Source organism: Hydra vulgaris, chromosome 02, assembly GCF_038396675.1.
Source record: "Hydra vulgaris chromosome 02, alternate assembly HydraT2T_AEP".
Taxonomy (NCBI): domain Eukaryota; kingdom Metazoa; phylum Cnidaria; class Hydrozoa; order Anthoathecata; family Hydridae; genus Hydra; species Hydra vulgaris.
In genome coordinates this window covers 25,942,010-25,964,251 of record NC_088921.1, presented here as the reverse complement: position 1 = coordinate 25,964,251, position 22,242 = coordinate 25,942,010, and the positions used below count along the sequence as shown (strand labels likewise).

General features: G+C 27.7%; 4 protein-coding genes across 5 annotated transcripts in view; 2 read left to right on the top strand and 2 right to left on the bottom strand.

Moving 5' to 3' along the window:
- Window positions 1-1,476: 1,476 nt before the first annotated feature.
- Window positions 1,477-2,968, bottom strand: LOC100212300 (aromatic-L-amino-acid decarboxylase). The gene has a single exon (XM_065790415.1). It carries the CDS (start codon window positions 2,939-2,941, stop codon window positions 1,532-1,534), a length of 1,410 nt encoding a protein of 469 aa, XP_065646487.1. The 5' UTR covers window positions 2,942-2,968; the 3' UTR covers window positions 1,477-1,531.
- A 968-nt stretch (window positions 2,969-3,936) lies between these two features.
- Window positions 3,937-21,446, bottom strand: LOC136076838 (baculoviral IAP repeat-containing protein 8-like). Its single transcript, XM_065790412.1, has 3 exons — window positions 21,144-21,446; window positions 4,844-6,136; window positions 3,937-4,703 (listed from the first exon to the last, which is right to left on the bottom strand). The coding sequence occupies exons 2-3, from the start codon at window positions 5,054-5,056 to the stop codon at window positions 4,473-4,475; spliced, it is 444 nt and encodes a 147-aa protein (XP_065646484.1). The 5' UTR covers window positions 5,057-6,136; window positions 21,144-21,446; the 3' UTR covers window positions 3,937-4,472.
- On the top strand, window positions 15,014-16,573 carry LOC136075962 (uncharacterized). The gene is made up of 3 exons (XM_065789413.1): window positions 15,014-15,590; window positions 15,680-15,892; window positions 16,089-16,573. Exons 1-3 carry the CDS (start codon window positions 15,014-15,016, stop codon window positions 16,571-16,573), a joined length of 1,275 nt encoding a protein of 424 aa, XP_065645485.1.
- LOC136076839 (uncharacterized) overlaps window positions 20,642-22,242 on the top strand; it is a 29,514-nt gene continuing 27,913 nt past the window's right edge. For both annotated transcript variants that reach the window (XM_065790414.1, XM_065790413.1), the window contains exon 1: window positions 20,642-20,816. The gene's annotated coding sequence lies outside the window, so the exon portion shown is untranslated. The remainder of the gene's footprint in view (window positions 20,817-22,242) is intronic.

The window sequence follows — 22,242 nt, the reverse complement described above, 5'->3', positions numbered from 1 at the left end:
AGAAGTTTTAGGATTATTGCTCTATGTTTGTTATGAACTACTTTGCCTATTCTATGTGCTCTTTTAATGTTTACACTTTTGACCCCCAATATGTCGTTGAATATATCTTTTACCTTTATTTCACATTCAGCCTAGTTTTCATTGTAATTTTTAGGGACACCATCGATTCTTAGATTATTACGCCTTGACCTATCCTCAATCTCTCTGAGTTTGTTATTTATTTTTATAAGTTCATTGTTGTTATTTTGTATTTTGGTGTTTGCCAGATTTTATTTTGCAAGACAATCAATGGCGGTTTTCATTTTTTTATTGAAAAAAATCTTTATGAAAATTTAAACTCTCTTTGATTTTTTCTACTTCCTTTGCAATTGATGCTATTTGGGTTGAGTTTTGAAAGATGTTAAGTTCAACTCTGTCTAATATTAATAATGATAAAAATAGTAGTAACAATAATAGTAATAATAAAAATACTAATAATGATAATAATAATAGTAACAACAATAATAGCAATAATAATAATAATGAAAAAGTGTAATATGATATAATAACTTAGAAATGTAACTATGACAACTGATTCTGCAAATATCAAGCATAATTTACTTTTAAAGTAAGTTTACTAATTTATCAAATTTATTAGTTATTCTATATTGCAAAACAATTAGTACATATTTAGCTAAACATATTTTCTAAAAAGTTTAACACAATCTCTGCCAAACTTAGTGCAATTAGTATATCTGTGGCAAATATTAGGTTTAAAGTTTATTATAATTTTGAATACATTCATACAAAAAATGGTTAAATCTAATTTTTAGAAATTATCTAATTTTTATTTAAGAATTATCTAATTTTTAAAAATTATATAAACCAGCTCATTAACGCCTGTTATAAAATCCTAACATTTTGGTTTTTTTATGGTTTTTGCAAAACCATACCTAAACTTATTACTTGCACAAAGCTTGAAAGTCTCTGAAACATAAAAAAAATATGGTCGCCCCATAATTTCGAAAATCATATCTGAAACATAAAAAAAATATGGTCAGCCAAAATTTATTAAATCTCTTTGATTTAGAGTGCTCAAAATCAAATTTTAACATAATTTGATTTTGAGCACTCTAAATCAAAGAGATTTAAAGTCAGTTTTTACTGACTACTTTAAAACAAGCTTAAAATCAAATTTTTTGAGGAACTGTTGAAATGACCTGAATTAACTTTTAAAAAACTTTATATATTAAAAAAAAAAAAATTTAGTATAATGCAATGTTCAGTATATATTTAGACGGATTCCGGACAGAAAATTATCCAGTATTTTCATATTAAATCCTATTTTTTACAGAAGTTTTATATATTTTATCCTGTACAGCTCCACTAAATTGACCGATTCGGTCGCTTAAGTCAACTTATTTTAGTTTACATGTTTAAAATGAACAAAAGTTTCTCAAGTATATATAAAAAAGAATTAAAAAATTGGAAAGAAACTTTAAAGCACAACTGATTCTATATTTTTAAGTTTAGTTTACATTTTAAAGTAAACTTACAAAAGTAACAAATCCGCGTGCTTCTTAATATTATCGTATGCAAATTTTATATGCTCTGTGTTCGCATGTTCGTAAGTGATAGCCAGCCGCAAAATAAATTTGTCGCCAAGTTTTGATGGAGTTATGTGTATTTCACCTTCTGCATTGATTAACTCGTTTAATTTTTCATTAAGTTCATTGCTACCTTTTAAGCGAAAACAAACCAAACCCATTGTAACTGGATAACTAATTTCAAACCTATTGTCAGACTGAATAATGGCTTCAAATTCATGTGCAAGTTGAATATGGTTTCGAATGTAACTTTGTATTCCTTTTTTTCCATAAAGACGTAAAGTAAACCATACTTTTAGAGACCGAAAACGACGCCCTAATGAAATCTGCCAGTGCCGGTATTGAGGCAATTCTCCGCCAATAGGAAATCTTAAATAGACGGGATCAACGTTGAAAGCACTACTTATTTCGCTTTTGTCTTTCACCCATAATGCAGAGCAATCAATAGATACTAGCATCCACTTATGTAAGTTGAAGTTAAATGAATCTACTAATTCAACACCTGCCATTAGATAACGATTCTCTTCGCATGCAAACGAACTTCCTGCATAAGCCGCGTCAACATGGAGCCATATTTTTTCCCTATTGCATATTGGTCCTAATTCTTGAATGTTGTCAAACGCACATGAAGTTGTAGTGCCAAGCGTTGCGCATAGATAAAATGGAATAAGTCCATTTTGCTTATCTTTACAAATTGCTTTTTCAAGCTCTTCTCCTCTCAAAATAAAGTTTTCGTCTGTATCAACGTAATGTATTTTAATTCCCGCCAACAATGCAGCTTTTGATACAGAAGAATGAGATTGACTTGATGTATACATTACAAGTTTTGACATAATGTCGCTAACGCATGAATTATTTTTAGTTATTCTAGATCGTGCAAGTAACAAAGTGTAGTGAGTAGCATCACTTGCAAAACTTTGTAGAACACCACCTCCTGAGCTATTCGAAGAAAACTTAAAATGTTCAGGTAGACCTATAAAATCCGCAAGCCAATCCATCATTACCATTTCTAACTCAGTACTGACTGGCATCGATATCCAAGAAAAACCTGGGCATGCCAAAGCGTTAGCCAAAATATCAGCTACAATTGATGGGAAGGTTATACCAGTTGTAAAATATGCATGAAAGTGAGGGTGTCGCCAATTAGTAACTCCAGGAGAAATAAAATTTTCAACGTCTTTCATGATATCTTCCCATTTTTCAGGTTCAAAAGGTGCGCTCGAAGGCAAAAGGCTTCTAAGGTAACCCGGACGAACTTTAGGAAGCACACTTTTATTATCTATATTTTCGTAGTAGTTTGCAACGTAATCAATCATTTCTTTTGAGAATTTTTTAAACTCTTCAATACTAGTCATTGTTTTTTAAGTCTAAAGTAAAAAGAAAATGTATAGCTGCTCTCAAAATATGAGACAGATATATATATATATATATATATATATATATATATATATATATATATATATATATATATATATATATATATATAATAAGAATAATATAATATAGTATAAATATAAATAACTAAAGTGATATATACATATATATATATACACATATATATATATATATATATATATATATATATATATATACATATATATATAGATACATATATATATATACATATATATATATATGCATATATGTATATTTATATATATATATATATATATATATATATATATATATATATATATATATATATTATATAATATATATATATATATATATATATATATATATATATATATATATATATATATATATATATATATATATATATATATATATATATATATACAGTGATATGTTTTTCAACTTAAAATTTGGCAAAGCAGAAAACGATTCTAGCATTCAACCACAATATGAATAAATCCTAAAAAGTCAATTAAAGAAATAAAAATTTGAAATGTAAGAAATGTAATTAAATAAGTATTAAAATGCTAAGTGCTCAAAAAGTTTTGCTGAAATTTGGCACTGAAAGTAAACATATGACAAAACGAATCATCTCATCAAAAAGATTTAAAAATTTTTAGTTCTTAACTAAAAAATTTTAAATCTTTTAATGAGAACCCTTAAAAAGAGGTTAATATAAAAGGGATATATCCCTCTTTTAAATTAAAAAAAAAAGAAATCGTAATATGAGTTATAGCAAAGTAAAAATTACCAAAAGAACTATATCAAATTATCAAAAGAATTAACTCTATAACTTGAAACATTCTAACAATAATTAAAACTTATATATTAAACTTACTGAGAAGAATGGTGAAAGGTGAAACTTTTTGTAAAAGAGTCAAAATAATATATTGGAAAACTGGAAACAACTTTTTTTTTAAGGAAAACGTCATACTTGTTTTACAAAAACTTTATTTTCGGTACGGTTTTTATGTTTACAATAACGTAAAAGATATAAATCAAAAAATTTATGCACATATTAAAAAACTTATCAATTCGCTTTTAGTGAATGATTAGAAGTCAATTTTAAGAATAAAACTACTTAATAATCATTTTTAACAATAGATATGGATTGAAAAGATAAATCAAGTCTCTCAACACAAAACATCACAACAAAAACATCGTTACAATAACACATAACAATAGCACATAGCATATGTTACCAATATACTACATATCGTGTCCAATGTCAGAACCGACATTAAATAGAATAGAATGAGATGATCAAATTTTTTATTGATCGAAGCTATTTAGAATCGAATTTGAACTTTCTTTGTTAGAGTAGAATCATTTACAGTCGAATTTTTTAAGTTACTAAAACTTGTTTCAGTCGAATAATATAGAACCACCATCTAGAACCGAATCTTCTTGAGTCGAATCAGTTAAACAAATAAAAAATTTATAGTATGCAATAGTATATTAAATAGTACATTAAACAAAATTATTTTTAAAATCTGCTGTTGGTCCTCTGCATACTGGACAGTGATTAATAGAACTACTTTGACTAGTTTCAGCACATTGCCGACTTAGGTAAAGATGGCGGCAAGGATAAACAGCAATTTGAAGATTGTTGACGAGACAAACTTTGCAGACATTTTCAATTGGTCTTTTCACCACAGCAGCTGGTCCATTCGATTGAGATTCTTTATCAACAGTTTTTTCCTAAAAAAAGTGTAAATATAAAACGTCTAACTAGTAGATGGTCTCCACCTGTCAAAAATAACAACAACGAACCCCTAACATGAATACAATGCAGTAAACACTTTTGGTTCATTGTTAAAAATTGTAACTAATTATCTAACCTGTTCCATGAATTTTTGAACTTCCTGATCACTTGGCATTTTCATATCGTTGAAGAGGAATGATGCAGCTTCAAAATTTTTGGTTGCTGTCCATTCAACACTTGCAAGCTTTTCTTCGTACCCTAGAAGGCGCTCTTGCTGCCTTTGACGATCTTGACGCAGATCTTTTCTAGGTTGGGAACCATTTCGGATCTGGAGCATTTCACCTTCCATTCAATAGACTTTCTATTTAAAATTGATACTTTAAAGACAGTTTTAAGGATAAGATCTCAACTGCTGCATCAAAACACTAAAGTGCTATTGAAGCTCGTCCAAGAAACGCCAAAACCCGGGTTGTGCTGTCATTGAACGATTCATCTTGGAGTGTAAGGATTCAGACACGTTGTTAATACGATGACGCAGGCCATGAACAGAAAACATCACAAAAGATTTTTGGAGCATCCATTACCTTTCGTAATACTGAACAAACTTTTTCATTTTTTATTTAACATTGATGTCACTGTGATGGTTAGCTTCAGCTTTTAGTTTGTCAACTTCAGGTCTTACTAAATTGGGTGGTAACAAGCACATGGAAATAAACTTACGACACCATTTTCTGATGATTTAAAATTTTGCAACAAAAAAAAAATATTATTTTCGAAAATAATAGAAACCTCTTTTTGAAGGATCATGTACACTTTAACCTTTAAGACAAAAACCAGTTTGAAAAAATTATGCTGTCTTTGAACTGCATCACAAATGCATTAAAACTACAGCTGTAAAAAATTCGATTGTAAAAAAACTCGATGCTAAATTAATCGGCTGTGAAAAGTAATTAAGTTTTAAAATTACAAATCCGATTGTAAAAAAATCGATTGTACAAATTCGACTGTAAAAATTCGAGGCTAAATTATTCGGTTGTGAAAAGGAATTGGGTTTTTTTAAAGTTTTTTTAGTTTCAATAAACTTTTACTGATATTCAATCATCTCATTCTATGTTCAATAAATTTGATTCTAGAAATTAGTTAAATCTTTTTCGATTTTAACCAGTTTTTCCACAATTCGGTTTTAGAACATTTGCACAAATTCGGTTCTGGCATTGGACGCCCTAAATATTAACATATATTATCACTTCACGATTCCAGAATAATTATTATCATATTATCACGATTCCAGAATAATTGAAAAAAATCAAGCTCAATAGCAAAAACACCGGTTGTCAATAGATGTTGCCAAGTCACACTTTTGCTATTTGATTTTGTTTGGTTGACAAGGTTAACTATGTTGCTTTTTACGTTTCCAAGTTACAACACTCTGAAAATAAAGAAGTAACATAATGAAAATATAAACAAACTTTTTAAACATACAACTTAACATAACACATTTCAACACATTATATATATATATATATATATATATATATATATATATATATATATATATATATATATATATACATATATATATATACATATATATATATATATATATATACATATATATATATATATATATATATATATATATATATATATATATATATATATATATATATATATATATATATATATATATATATATATATATATATATATATATATATATGTATTTATATATATAAATATATATATATATTTTTTTAAAGCATTATTTAACAAACCAAACATGCTAAATATTAACAATAAAAAAAGTACAAAGAAATAAAATTATAAAATGAAAGTAAAATAAATAGGATGAACACAGCAAGTGGTTGCAACCAACAAACAATAAACTTTCTAAAGAAAAAATTTAAAAATAATAAAGTCATAACCTTAGAAAATGTAACATTAATTGTGTAACATTTTTTACCATATCTTAGACAGGAAGCTTATCTATTTTAAAAACTATATGCACTTCAACATGCAACATATAATTGACCATAAGAAAAACGCTATTTTTTTTAGATATACAACAACTTTATTTGAATTTAGAACTTGACTTTTACTGATTGTCATCGAAATCAATCAAATAGAAAGTTAACTATGTTTTAGAACAAAGAGTAAATTAAAATGTGATGGTGTCAACTGAGTTTGAGAAACAAATACCTGTTTACCGCCGAAAACACGTGTCAAAACCTCTGCATCAATGTAATTATTTTAAACAGCACAAATTTTTATTCAAGTATCATTGTATAATACAGCTTTGAGATCTAAATTTCTAAGTAAGATACTTGAAGTAATATTTGCAAAAAAAGAAAACAATCTTTTACACATTTACTTTTCTACGCTTTTACATTCTTTAGACGTATCATGTAAACTAGTATTACCTGTCTTATGCACTGCTGCCTTGTAAAGTTTGGTTCTTTTTAAGCAAAAACTAGAGTAAATAAACTCTAACTTAAATATCCACATAAGCCATACCAATAAAAAGCCTTGGCGCTCTTGGTTGAGTAAAGGCTAGAGATGGTGTCTTGATAAAAATACTCATCTTGGGCAGATGTTAACTGCATCCAACTATTGTTGTATTGTGTTTTAGAATGCCTCGTAGGCAAAGACTTTAGGGGTGAGCAAAATAATTTTGTTGAAAAGCCGAAAACGCCTTTTTCATTTATTAGACTGGCGTTGATGTAAATCTGCGTTACATCGTTTCCTGTCTAGGAAGATAAATGCTGGATCTTCTTGAATCTACTTAAAGATTTTTGCTTTTGCAAAAATAGAAGTAAAGTGGAGGTAAAAACAATTCGCGGTTTATCAACTCTGGCTTATAGAAACAAAAATCAAAAGTGGAACAACGACGAATTTTTAATTGGCTAGTGCATTTGCTTATAATTGTGCATTCAAAATTACTACTTAAAATTGAAGACCTTAGTTCTAAAAGTCAGGGCTGGATTTAGGGGAGGGCTGAGTGGGCTGCAGCCCAGGGACCCCCAAAGATTCGGGTTCCCACAATTTTATGATGTTTAAATTAGAATACAAAAAAAACATTTTATTTATATTTACACATATTTAATTAAATAATATTGAACTTTTTTTGAACATTTAAAAATTTTTATTTTTTTAACTAACAATAGATGTATTTACGTTTATTGACAATGAATGGTCTCTAAAAATCAAGATAAGATAGTTTATGCCGTCCGCGATCTGTGTGCACCGTCGATTGTAATAATATTAGTAAATGTGATTCTAAATATACACATGTGGGTTTTCGGAAATATAAAACACATATTACAGACTATCTGTCTGTAGATAAATTATCGTTATTTGTTCGTTGCACTTATTGCATGTCAGACGTCAGTTAACTACAGTTGCATACACAATAGGCAATAGTTACAGACTTTATTTGTTTCTTAAATTATAAGTTAACCAGTGAATAGTGTTAAAATTTAAAAATGGAAGAAGATCGTCATAAATTAAAGCGAGTTTATATGAGTGGTGCAAATAAACGAAAATTGGCAAAAGAAAAAGATAAAAAAAGTATGGGAATAATTTCAAAAACTAGTCGAATGGCAGAGTTTTTCATAAAACAGCCCAACACAACTTCTTCTTCTTCTGAGGTTTGTTAGAAGTTTTACAATAACTATACAAAGAATAAATATTACTTTTAATAATATATATATATTTTTTTTATATTTAATAGCATATAATAATAAAATATATGCAGGTTAGGTAGTTTAAATAATAAATGTTACAATTAATATTTTATTCATGTATACATACTATACTATACTTATCTCTTCAAATTTACCTTTCCTAAATAAAATTGTTTAAAATCGAAAAAAATTATACGTATATTGGCTACTTAGGTAAATATTAATTAAAAAAAAAATAATGAAAATTGAAAATCAAACGCATAAATATTATAAATACAAATTTAAAAAAGTCTTATCAGTTTAATTTCCATTAGGTATATATTTTAAATATTTTTTTTATTTCAGTCATATCAAATTGCTCTACCGCCTCAACTAGTAACTATCACCAAAAACCCTTCACCTCAAAATATTGTTGAAGAAACAAATGAAAGCTTAAATTTAGATATAGGATTATGGCCTGAAAATATGACAGGATTAATAGATTATTGGGCAAAAGTAGGAAGTTCAAATTTACAAAATTGTAATGAAGAATTATTTATACAAAAATCAAAAAAACAGTTTGATGTGAAGTTTACTCGTAAATGTAATAAATCATTGTTTGAGCGAAAAACTGCTAACGGAGAAATAATTAAGCGTTCATGGTTATGTTTTTCACCAATCAATGGTAGCATTTTTTGTTTTGTTTGAAAATTAATGTCCAAAGCACGCAGTAAATTTACTCATGATGGTTTCTGTGAGTAGAAGCATGCAGATAATCAATTAATAAGTCATGAAACTTCCAAAGATCATTTAAATTCTGTGATAAATTTAGCTGTTTGTTCAAAAGAATTAGGCCGTATTAACAATGAACTTATAAAAGAAAGTAAAGATGTAAAGAGTTACTGGCGTAATATAATCAAGAGACTCGTAAGTGTTATAACATTTATATGTGAACGAAGTTTAGCATTACGTAGTAAAAATGAAATTGTCGGTTCGTCTAAAAATGGTAACTATCTTGAAATTCTAGAGCTATTAGCTGAGTATAATAATTTTCTTAAACAGCATATTGAAAATCATGCAAATCGTGGAAGTGGGCACACTAACTATTTATCTCCTGCTTTCTGTGAAGAATTAATAGAAATAATGGGAAATAATGTTTTGAATAAAATAATTTCTCGTATAAAATTATCTAAACATTTTTCAATTTCATTAGATTTAACACCTGATGAAGGTCATATAGATCAATTAACATTAGTTTTTAGATATATTGAAAAAGATACACCAGTGGAAAGATTTTTGGTATTTATGCCAAACCAAGGCCATAAAGCTCAAGATATGTATGATGGTTTAATAAACTTTTTAAACAAATATGACTTAAACATAAAAAATTGTAGAGGCCAATCGTATGATAATGCTTCTGCAATGAGTGGGAAATATAATGGTCTCCAATCAAAAATTCTGAAAAATAATAAACTAGCATCCTGGATTCCATGTGCTACACATTCCCTAAATTTGGTAGGAAAAGCAGCAGCCGAGTGATGTACTGCTGCTGTTGAATTTTTTGACTTTTTAAAGCAGTTATATGTATTTTTTACGGCATCAACAAAACGTTATGAACTACTGGTTAAAGCTCTAAGTTTAGAAAATACCAAAACCCGTATCCATGTAACACAACGAGTTAATACTACACGCTGGTCATGTAGATCTGATGCAACAAAAGCTCTTATACTAGGCTATACACAATTTAAAAGTACTCTAATTCAAATAGCTGATGACTTTGAACAAACAACAAAAACGCGCTGCGATGCAAATTGTTTATACAACAAATGGTGCACACTTGAAACTGGAATTTTCACGGTTTTTTGGAATAATATCCTTGAAAGAGTAGATAAAACTAATAAATTACTGCAATATGCGGCATTAGACCTTAATACTGCAATATCTGCTATTAAGTCTTAATGAATTTTGTTCAAGCTAAACGTGATAACTTTGATCAATATGAAAAACAAAGAGCAGAAATTTTGGAAACAACAGATTATTTGAAACACCGTAAACGGCAAAAAAATATATTATCATAATATCGAGTATAACTAGTAACTAGTTATATTCGATTTGATTGTTTTTGTAATTATTTATTATTAAATAGTAGTTTATTGTTACTTGTGTTACTACTATTAAACATAATAATAAATATTATTCAATAAGTAAAAAATATATATTTCCATATTTATTTATAAGGGGCCCCAACAGTATATTCCGCCCAGGGGCCACCATATACCTAAGTCCGCCCCTGCTAAAGGTACTTAAGTCACATTTTGACGAAATCAAGCTAATTGGTAAATTTTGCTAATACGGTTAAGCCCTGTGTACTGCATAAATTGCAATATTTAAATATGTTCCTATTCCCCCATTAACAAGCCAAAAATAAGAATGATACAATTTTTTGAGCAAATAGTACTTAAGTCCCCAATTTCGGTGTTAAAAATACTCATCTTAGCTTTTCCGCCAAACGGCTTTTAGAATGTTTATAACTATAAAAAATGGTGGATACAGCGACCACTGCGTTACCCAAAATTCAATCCAAAGCCAAAAAAAGAAGACTAACACCATCAAAATGGAAAAGTAACGGCGTTAACCTGGCTATATATATATATATATATATATATATATATATATATATATATATATATATATATATATATATATATATATATATATATATATATATATATATATATATATATATATATATATATATGTATGTATATATATTTATACGTATATATATAAATTATGTTAGTGTATTCTACAAACAAAGTGCTCAATGTTCTAAAAGAACAGAGCAATAATAAATTAGGAAAAACACTTATCTAATTTTTGATTACTTCAACACTGTGTTTCACCATCAATAGGTTCATCAGGAAGAATCAGGAAGAATTCTTCCTGATGAACCTACTGATGGTGAAATACAGTGTTGAAGTATTGAAAAATTTTATAAGTGTTTTTACGAATTTATGTATATATATATATATATATACATATATATATATATATTATATATACATATATATATATACATATATATATATATATTTGTTAAATATATATATATATATATATATATATATATATATATATATATATATATATATATATATATATATATATATATATATATATATATATATATATATATATATATATATAGTTGTTTATCAAAAAATGTGGTATATAAATGTGTTGTTTCCTCTAAGAATGTACCTGATAAACAATATATTGGCATAACAGAGGGTGAATGGAAAAAACGTTTTGCCAATCATAAGCAATCTTTCAAGAATAAAAAGTATTCAAAAGACACCATGCTGTCAAAATATATATGGGAATTAAAAGAAAAAAATATTGATGATTTTATACTGAATTAGTCTATCCTTAAAACAGCGCTTGCATATAACAATATTTCCAAAAAATGCATACTATGCCTCCAAGAAAAATTTAAAATAATTACACATGCAAATCAAGAATGCTTATTTAACAAAAGATCGGAATTAATTTCTAAATGTAGGCACGGAAATAAGTTTCTCCTAAAAAACTATAAAAAGAAATGAGTTCAAATAATATTTACATTAACTACCCTTTTTAAAAAAAACATTTTAAAAAAATAGCATAAGTAATCATTTCTAAAGAATTTTTTTTATAATAGTGTCAGCAAATTCTACAAATGTGTGAAAATTTACAGTAATTAAGACGTTTGCAACTTCCTGTAATTTAATTTTTGGTATAAATTGAAGTTTTATTAATTTGATCATCCATTTCTGATGAATCTTTGTTGATGAAACACAGTGTTAAATGGAAAAAATTTTTGTTAAGTGATTTTCTACTACTAATATAATTGCTCTGTTCTTTTAAGAACATTGAGCACTCTATTGTGAAGAATACTTTTTAAAGTTGTTTAAATATATATATATATATATATATATATATATATATATATATATATATATATATATATATATATATATATATATATATATATATATATATATATATATATACTGTATATCATGAATACACTAAACAAGTTTATATAGTATATATAATATATACAATATAAACTTGTTTATTGTATTCTACAAAAAGCTCAATGTTTTTAATGAACTGAGCAATTATAATATTAGAAAAAAATACCCAACTTATATCTTATGTAATTGAATGGAAATATTTATGTATCATAAAATAACAACAACTAAAGCATGGATATTTTATATTAAGTTTATTTTATTTCAGGAGAAGCTCTCACATCTTATGATAAAAAGCTGAGGCCATTAAGGAAGCCTGCCATAATTGAATGTCATTGTAGATGTCTTACTAAATCCAAAGAAATTGAGAAAATACAATTTTTTCCTGCATTTTCGGCTCTTAAAGCTCAAATGTAATCCCTGTCAAAAGTATTTATCAAAGGCCTAGAAAAGAAAATGGTAAAGAACGAAGCAGCTTCTTCTGGTCCACTGCACTGGACCAAACTGTTTCCGTTTGCAAAGCAGCATTTCTTTGCAACAAAGTTAAGAACTTTATTTTTAAGTCTAGATTCCTTTACCCCGAGCTACGCACGGGGTGAAGGAATGTAGACTTAAAAATGAAGTTCTTAAATTTATTGTTCCCATTAAAGAGGGCCGGGGCAAACACCAAAACCATAAAAAAATTAATAAAAATTTAGAGATTGTGTTAGTGATTACATTAGACTGCTTATGTAAAGCATCCCCATCCAGGTCATAGCCGAATGCCTTGAGATCCAAATTTCGGGCGCATTGAGAAAAGGAGAAGAAAAGAGGACAGGGTAATTTTACTTTCACAGTGGGTATCACTTGTAAAAAATACAGATACCAGCAAACCACCATAAAAACCATAAAAAAATTAGATAACGTGTTAGTGATCACATTAGACTGTTTTCTGCACTTGAAATCCACTATAGCCGATCAAAAAACAAACACAAACAATATCTGGATTCACCTCTGACTGTGCAGAAATGCATCACCTATTTTTAAAGGCAAATCCAGATCTTATATCTAATGATTGTAAATACTGGCTTTATCATGACATATTTAACTTCCATTTTAATATTAAACTTGTATTTCCAAGGAGTGACATATGTGTTAAGTTTGAATATCTTCAGGCACACATTAAAATAGCCGAATCTATTAATGATGTGATTCTTGTAAATAAACTGATGTTTTAATATGAGCTTCACATAAAGAAACCAGGTGTGTTTAATGTGTAAATCAACAAAGCTACAGAAGATTGTAAATCAACAAAGCAACAGCAAAACGAAGACTGTTTAGACTTTGAAAAAAATTTACCACTTCCACTAAATGGCATTGGACAAGAGCTTTATAAGCGTCAACTTTGGATTCACAACCTGTGCATTCATGGCAATGTAAAGGTATCTGCTAACATGTATTTATATGCTGAACATTAAGCAGCTAAGGACCTAAATGGAGTCATTTCATGTCTAGACCATTACACTTCTGGTCTTCTGGCTACAACTATAAAAATTATAATTTTTATGGATAACTGTTTTTCACAGAATAAAAACCGTTACATCTTTGCTTTTCTACAAAGATTTGTAAATAAGAATGTCTCTATAACACAAGCTTATGTAAAGTATCCTCACCCAGGTCTTAGCCGAATGCCTTGTGATCCGAATTTTGGGCGCATTAAAAAAGGAGAAGAAAAAAGGACTGGGTAATTTTACCTTCAGAGTGGGTATCACTTGTAAAGAATACCGATACCAGAAAATAACTAAAACCTTTATTGGTTAGGACGGCCAAGTGGCAGCATTCTTTTTTAAATCCAAATCAGACGAGTTCTTTGAATTTTGTTAGAAAATATTTTCATAAAATCCTAGCCTACTACGATTTTTTTGCAATAAACTTATGCGAGGCTGAACAATTGGATATTATGAAATAGGTCGATAAAGTTATAAGGTTTTTACATTCAAAAGTTACATGTTTTTGAATGACCTGTATACATGGATTTACTCAATTTAATAATAACGTTTTTAGTTTATTTATTAGATGAAGCCTAGAACTTAATTTTTTGTATGCAACCATTTTTGTAATATTTGTTTATGTGATCAATATCTCATCAGTTATTTTGATTCCGCCAATTGGCTTTATGAACTACGGCGATTCATTTTTGGTTCAAAACATAAAACTGTTTTGGTTTAACTCTTACAGATATTAAATATTAGAAAGACATTACTATTATTTTAGAAACATCTAACTGATGTAAAAGAAACACATAGTTATTATCAAATGTTAGATAAATTTTATTCTTCATTATTTTGTAATTTTTTATGGTAAAACCTATCAAAAACACAGTTACAACAAAATATGATAATAAAATAATTTTTACAAATTGTATTACTAAACATATAATTTTAAAGTTAAATAAAATTTCTCTATCATGTTATTTACATATTTTGTAACAAATATTTTAATATCAATTTAGAAAAAAAAAATTTATTAAAAAAAAAATAACTTATATAGAGTAAACAAACCATATCAATAATTATATATATATGTTTTCTCATTATTATATATATATGTTTTCTCATCTATAAATCAAAATTTCATTTAGATAATAAAATGAATAAACAAAGCAAAACAAGCTATGACTTAAATGAAGCTATTCAATATAATTTGTTCAGAGTCAGAGTTCAGAGCCTGAGCTTTTCAGATTTGGAACTTAGTTGTGATGAAGAGGACGATAATAATCTTTTTGTGGTTACCCGAATAAATGATGAGATAAGTATATGTAAAGAAGAGCAATGTATGACTGCAGATATTCTTTTGGAAGATGAAACTAATATTGAATTTACAACTCCAGATAAGCCAAGTACAAATAAGCAAACTTCTTCATCCACATCACTAAAGCTAATAACTCATAATTATAAATGGTGTAATAGAAGACCACCTGTAAGAGACACTACTTTTTCTGGTTGTGAATTTAGTCTTCCGCCTAACAATGTTGATACTTTTACCCCATTGATGTATTTCCAAATGTTTTGGAAAGATACTTTGTTTATCTTAATTGCCGAACAAACCAATCTTTACAATGTTCAAATATCTTCTAAATCTGTTAATGTAACAGAAACTGAATTCAAGCAGTTTATTGCAATGCAAATGTATATGTCTATTTTTTTAAATTGCCAGCCTATTATATGTATTGGTCAACGGAGACGCGATATCCTAAAATAGCTCATCTCATGTCTTTGTCTCGATATAAAAAAATAAGAAAATTTTTACATGCAGCTGATAACTCAAGAGTTAATGATCCAGTTAATAAACATAAAATAGTTTATAAAATTGCATCTGTACTAGATCATGTTCGTCAAAATTGTTTTTCTATAAAACCAGAAAATGGACACTCTATTGACGAGCAAATAATTTCAGCCAAAACTCGTTATAGTGGAATAAGGCAATACAATCCTAAAAAAGCCAGTGAAGTGGGGTTTCAAAAACTTTGTACGTAGTGGAACTTCAGGAATTATATTTGACTTTTTCTTATATACTGGTGCTGCAGCAATTGGCTCTGAAAAATGAAACGGCTCATATGTTGCTAAACGATTAATAGAACCCTTACCAAAAAATCAAAACTTTAAGCTTTGCTTTGATAATTGGTTTTGCAGTCTAGATTTATGTTTACATTTGAACAAATTAGGCATTCTTACAACAGCAACAATTAGAAATAATAGAATGCGAGGGTGTTGTTTACCAACTGAAAGTGAATTGAGAAAAAAAGGAAGAGGAAGCCATAGATATAAATGTGATATTAATTCAGGTATAATAATCACCAGGTACGATAATAGATGTGTCAATTTATGCTCAATATACTGTGACCCAGATTTGATTTCATATGTTAAAAGATGGAATCGCACTGAAAAAAACTTTGTCAACATAAATTCTCCATCAGTAGTAAAAGAATACAACCAATGCATGGGAGGTGTAGATTCATGTGACATGTTAATTTCACTTTATCGCACTAATATTAAAATCAAGCGGTGGTACATTAAAATATTGTTTCACTGCATTGACATTTGTAAAGTTAATGGTTGGTTGATTTACAGGCGTCATTGCAATCAATTAAATATTGCTAAAATGAAAACAGCTGACATTACTTCAGTTTACAACACAAACTACATCTAGCTTGTCTTATGCAGAGAAACCCCTAGTGGCAGTTGGCAGACAATCTAAAAGAAAATTGTGTAAGAATGCGACACCACAAAAGCGAAAGAACTCAATTCCTTTACCAAACAAAGCTATTCAGCTTGATTGTTTAAATCATTGGCCTGAACATCGTGAGAAAAAACTTAATTGTCGCCTATGTAAGGTTGGAAACAGCAGAATTTTTTGCAAAAAATACAACATTTTTTTATGTTTAAATAAAAAAACCATTGTTTTTATTCTTTTTATGTAAAGTAATTATTTTGATTTGTTTAAGGTTTCTTTATTCAAACATAATTTTTTGTGTGATTTTTCCTTAACGGTTCATAACCGCCAAATAGCGGTCATTTGCCATTTGAAAACTGCTAATGGTAGCAAAAAAAAGTTTCTGATTTGCAATTAATGATATAAAACTATGCTTTTTGCCAAAGGAATATTGTTTTACTCAATGTCTTCACATAGTGAACAATAATGAGTTAATGTTGTTTTTTTGGAACATCCTCTCATAGACAACATGATTGAAGATGGAACCCCAGTTGTTAAAGTACTTGAATTTAAAAGAGCATATGATCCCTTGATAAAACCAGTAACTGAAATTAGTGAGCTCATAGGAGCAAATTTTGAACGAGGCAAGGTACCAGTATGTCGAATTTAAATGACAGGAGAATGTTTTGATGTCACAAAAACTTTCAAATGTGGTGAAAAACGCTCATTTCACTCAAACCTAATAGAGCATACGTAAACTTTTTGCCTGTTAAAACTGCCAAATTTCATGATATTTGTGAACTTTTAACACGTGTCAATCTACCAGAAGGAGTTACATTTTATAGTAATATTCAAGGCATAGATAAAGATGGAGACACGAGTGACATTGAAGACATAGAATAGTCTTATTTCTTTATAGTAATAGCATAGGTTAAAAAACTACATTAGTTCAGTGTTTCTTATCGGTGTAAAAAGTATCTAAGTCTAGTAATAGGACGAAAAGTACCTTTAAGTCCTAAAATAAAATTACACATATCTTCTAAAAGATGAGGTTTTACGATTTTAAAATAAGCAAGTTTATCTATTATAATAATGTAAAGACATCGCGGTAATAAGAAATGTATTAGGATGTCTTGCCTGATTTAAAGGTTAGTTTGAATATTCGAACTCCTTTATCTCTGAATGAGTATTTTGTGACTTAAGTAATTTAAGCACTAAGGTCTTTAGTTGTAAATCATGAAAGTGCTATTGTTTTTAAAAAAAAAATTAAAAAAAAAAAGAATTTTTATTTACTAAAGATAAAATAGCTGGCAGTCTAGTAGTATTAGAGTATTAGAGATTTGAAAACTGATAACAAATAAGATTAAATTGACAATAAAGATACCTTGGATAATCAAAAAAAAAATTCTTCTCACATATTTTATGTTAAAATTAAATTTTGATTTTTTTGTGGAATTTTTGAGCGTCGATTTTCTACCAAAAAAGTTGTTTACTTCGACATTAAAAATATATATATATATATTTAAACCTAATCTGCCTGGCTGTGCTTTGGTTTGCATTTATTTTTTTTCCTATTTTTTTTTTTAATTAATTTTTTGATTTCGCCAAAGTTCACTTTTTATTGTTCTTATGATTAACGCTTTTATCTATGCTTTTATCAATTATATAAAATCTATGCTTATCTACGCTTTTATCTATTATATAAAAATACATTGTTAAAATTTCAACGCTATAACTATTGTCACTTTAATTAGTTTAAAAGTATTGTACTCCCTTAAGAGTATTGCGAAATACAATAGTGATTTTAAAACCTACTTAATAAAGAAAAAAAAAAAAAAATGGTCTAAAAGTATTATTATAATATAACGGTAAAAAAAAGTTATTGCAATTGTAGAGATAATTTATTGCTTTTTTATTATTATTGTTGTTTTATTATTATTGTTTATTATCAGGAGCGAATCCAGAAACTTTTGGTATTTAAATTAAGAAATTTCAGATTAGTTCTAAACTAGAAACTTTTGTGTTTTCATATAAGAATGTTCCACCCAAAATCTATTAGTTATAAATGTATTTAGAGCTTCATATTGGATTTACCAACTTCTATTACATAATTTTTGCAATCAAATGCATAATTATGTAAACAATTACATAATTGTTGCAATCAGTCACATAAAAAATTATTTAAGTGCAAGCAGAAACCATTCTATGCAACAAGAATCAGAAACAAATGAGTTGATTAGCCGCGGCCCATAAAATTTGCACAACAAACATCTCGTAGACGTATTCATCATTTCTCGCCAAATTGACACCGGTAAACCTATTAAAACAATGTCACAATCAAACATCTCATGCAGACAGACAAGACACCCCGTGTCGAATGCAGAGCTAAAGGATTCATAGCAAAATTCCCACTCAAACACTCTGTATTTGCAATTGTCACTGTTCATGAAAAACATTCTCAAACCGTAAATTCAATTACTATAAGATGCCTTAAAACTGGTTTGATTTTGCTAATGAGAAAAGGGGGAGAGGGGCTAACCAGAAAAGAGAGGCATCCGAATTGACACAAATAATTAAAGAAACTTTAATTGCTCATATTAACTATTATTTGACCCTGACCTTGACCTTGAAAGATCTTGGTCAATGGGTTACATTAACCCACCAAATTAAAGTTTTAAAAAGCACTACAATGCCAACTCTAAACCAATTCTATTACACATAAAAAAAAAAATCATTAAAAGAAACAGAATAAAAATTAATAGAATATGATTATGGGGGAATTTCCTATTATCTAGAATAAAATGTTCTAGGTTGTAGGAAATTCCTCCAAAACCATCGAAAAGAGAACTGATTATGCAGCAGCTTTTTGAGCGCTTGAAGTTTCAAATGATGGTCGCAAATACTTTTTCTTTTTGACAATGTATAGTTTTCAATTTTAACAATATATATATATATATATATATATATATATATATATATATATATATATTATATATATATATATATATATATATATATATATATATATATATATATATATATATATATATATATATGTATATATATATATATATATATATATATATATATATTTATATATATATACATATATATATATATATATATATATATATATATATATATAATATATATATATATATATATATATATATATACTTGTTAAGAAACAAACTTACTTCTCAATGAACTTAAAAACAAATTTCTAACTAATTAATTAACTGCATAATTTCAATATCGAATATATAGAGACCTTCGAATAATCTTTAAAACTTTTAAAAACTTGAAAAACTTTAAAGAAAAGCTAAAAAAACATAAATATCAACATGTATGTTATACGTAAGTTATGTTATGTTGTGCAAGTCTTGAGATTTTAAGTATATAACTTAGTTAAAGTTAAATGTAAACTTAAGTTAAAAACCATTGTTATTTTAATCTTACAACCAATGTTGCTGCTGGCAACAGTTTAACCGGTGTTGCCGCTGGCAACATTGGTTAAACTGGTTGCTCAGTAATTTAGTTAAGATTTTTTAAAAACAAAATTACTGTGTTTTTATTATAGACGTTCAATAGTGAATGTCTGCTTTCCGTACAATAGACCTTTTTCTGAACTAAGCGTTTTCTGAAAAACCATAAATTTGCTCTTCGACTTTCAACAAGAGTCAAGTATTGTCATATAACTCTGAAGTGTTTAAACTTTCAACAAGAGTCAAGTATTGTCATATAACTCTGAAGTGTTTAAACTTTCAACAAGAGTCAAGTATTGTCATATAACTCTGAAGTGTTTAAACTTTCAACAAGAGTCAAGTATTGTCATATAACTCTGAAGTGTTTAAACTTTCAACAAGAGTCAAGTATTGTCATATAACTCTGAAGTGTTTAAACTTTCAACAAGAGTCAAGTATTGTCATATAACTCTGAAGTGTTTAAACTTTCAACAAGAGTCAAGTATTGTCATATAACTCTGAAGTGTTTAAACTTTCAACAAGAGTCAAGTATTGTCATATAACTCTGAAGTGTTTAAACTTTCAACAAGAGTCAAGTATTGTCATATAACTCTGAAGTGTTTAAACTTTTTTAGTTTAATATCAAAAGAACACATATAAGAATAACCAACAAATTTATATCGCCTTCTACCCACTTAGCGTATATTGGACGGTTGGATCTCCCGTCTAGCCACATGTGCAACACGGGAGACATTTAAGCATCATCGTCACCGTCAGTAAGTCTGAATTTTATTATATGAGTAATATTACATATTATTATATGAATTTTATTAATTGAGCGTTTTTAAAAATTTTATGTAGGAACTTCTTATAATTTGTTGATTGCGGGTAGATTCTATCTGCATCTAACTAATGTTAATTTCATGAGTGAAGATTAAGTTAACCGCGTCAAAAAAAAACCTCTATAAAAACCCGTCTTACTCCATGTTTTAGTGACGCAACAACGCAAATTGTACAAATTAAAAAAGGGGTAGAAAAGGATATACATATTCCATTAAAAACAATACGATAGTTTATTTAGAAGAAAAAGTAAAAAGACTTACTTCAGAGCAATGAAATGTTTTTTATTGACTTTTGAGTAAAACGGGATACAAATTTCTGCACATAGATTTCTTCTTATTGTGCCATCAAAAAAACAACTCACAAGACCTTCATTATTAACCGTTCATTGTTATTTACAATTTTATACAACAAAAAATCATAAACTATGTTAAAACTAACAAAATCAACGGTTTTAAATCTGTTCATGATGCCTTTAATCAAGTTCTAAGCCGTGCTTTGACGTTAAAATTCAAAAGCGCTTTTTTTTGTACTCTACTAATTATGATTTAACAATTGCATACTTCATCTGTCAAATCGTGGTAGAACATTTCCAACCAATCAAATGCAGATGCTGCAATGTATAGTTTATACTTTATTTTAAGAGAATTTAATTTTAAACGAATTGCGGATAGTTTAAAGATAAATTCTCCCAGTAATCCGATTGCTGCTTTTAAAAACCAATTAACATTTTTTAATTTTTTCATATTCTGTAAAGAATAATTTACATTAGCTAGATTTGTAAAATAAGTTGTAAAATAAAGCATAGTTCACACTTACTTCAACACATTTTCTAAATAAAATGTAAAGATCGGTAGTCAAATACTAACCTGCCGGAAGACGTCATAAAACGCTTATTTGTATTTATTATTTTTCCCCGTCTCCTGGAAGACTTGACGGAGTTTAAATCCGCCTCTTTATAATAATATAAAGTCCTACAAAATAAAAGTACTAAACATGTTTTTATGTCACTGCACTATGGTTTCTAAGACCCGATTTTTAACAGAAACCCGTTTTTTTTTAAGTATTAAAAAAGATTTTTTTTAATGTAATACCTCCTTAAATAAACCCTTTAAAGTAATAATAAACGTTTTCTATTTTTAAATTAATAGATGTTTTAAAATTAACGGATTAAATTCAATGATAAACTTAGGCAGTTGTTATGGACAGTTTTATGGTACAGTATTGTGAAGCAGATTATAAAAATTTAAAAATGCTTTGTGAAAAACGCTTTTTTGGTTTTTTGAGTTTTTTTTATCGTAACTATAAGTAGCATCTATGATAATTTTTTTCAAAATTTTCTAAGTTTTGTTTTAGCCTTTT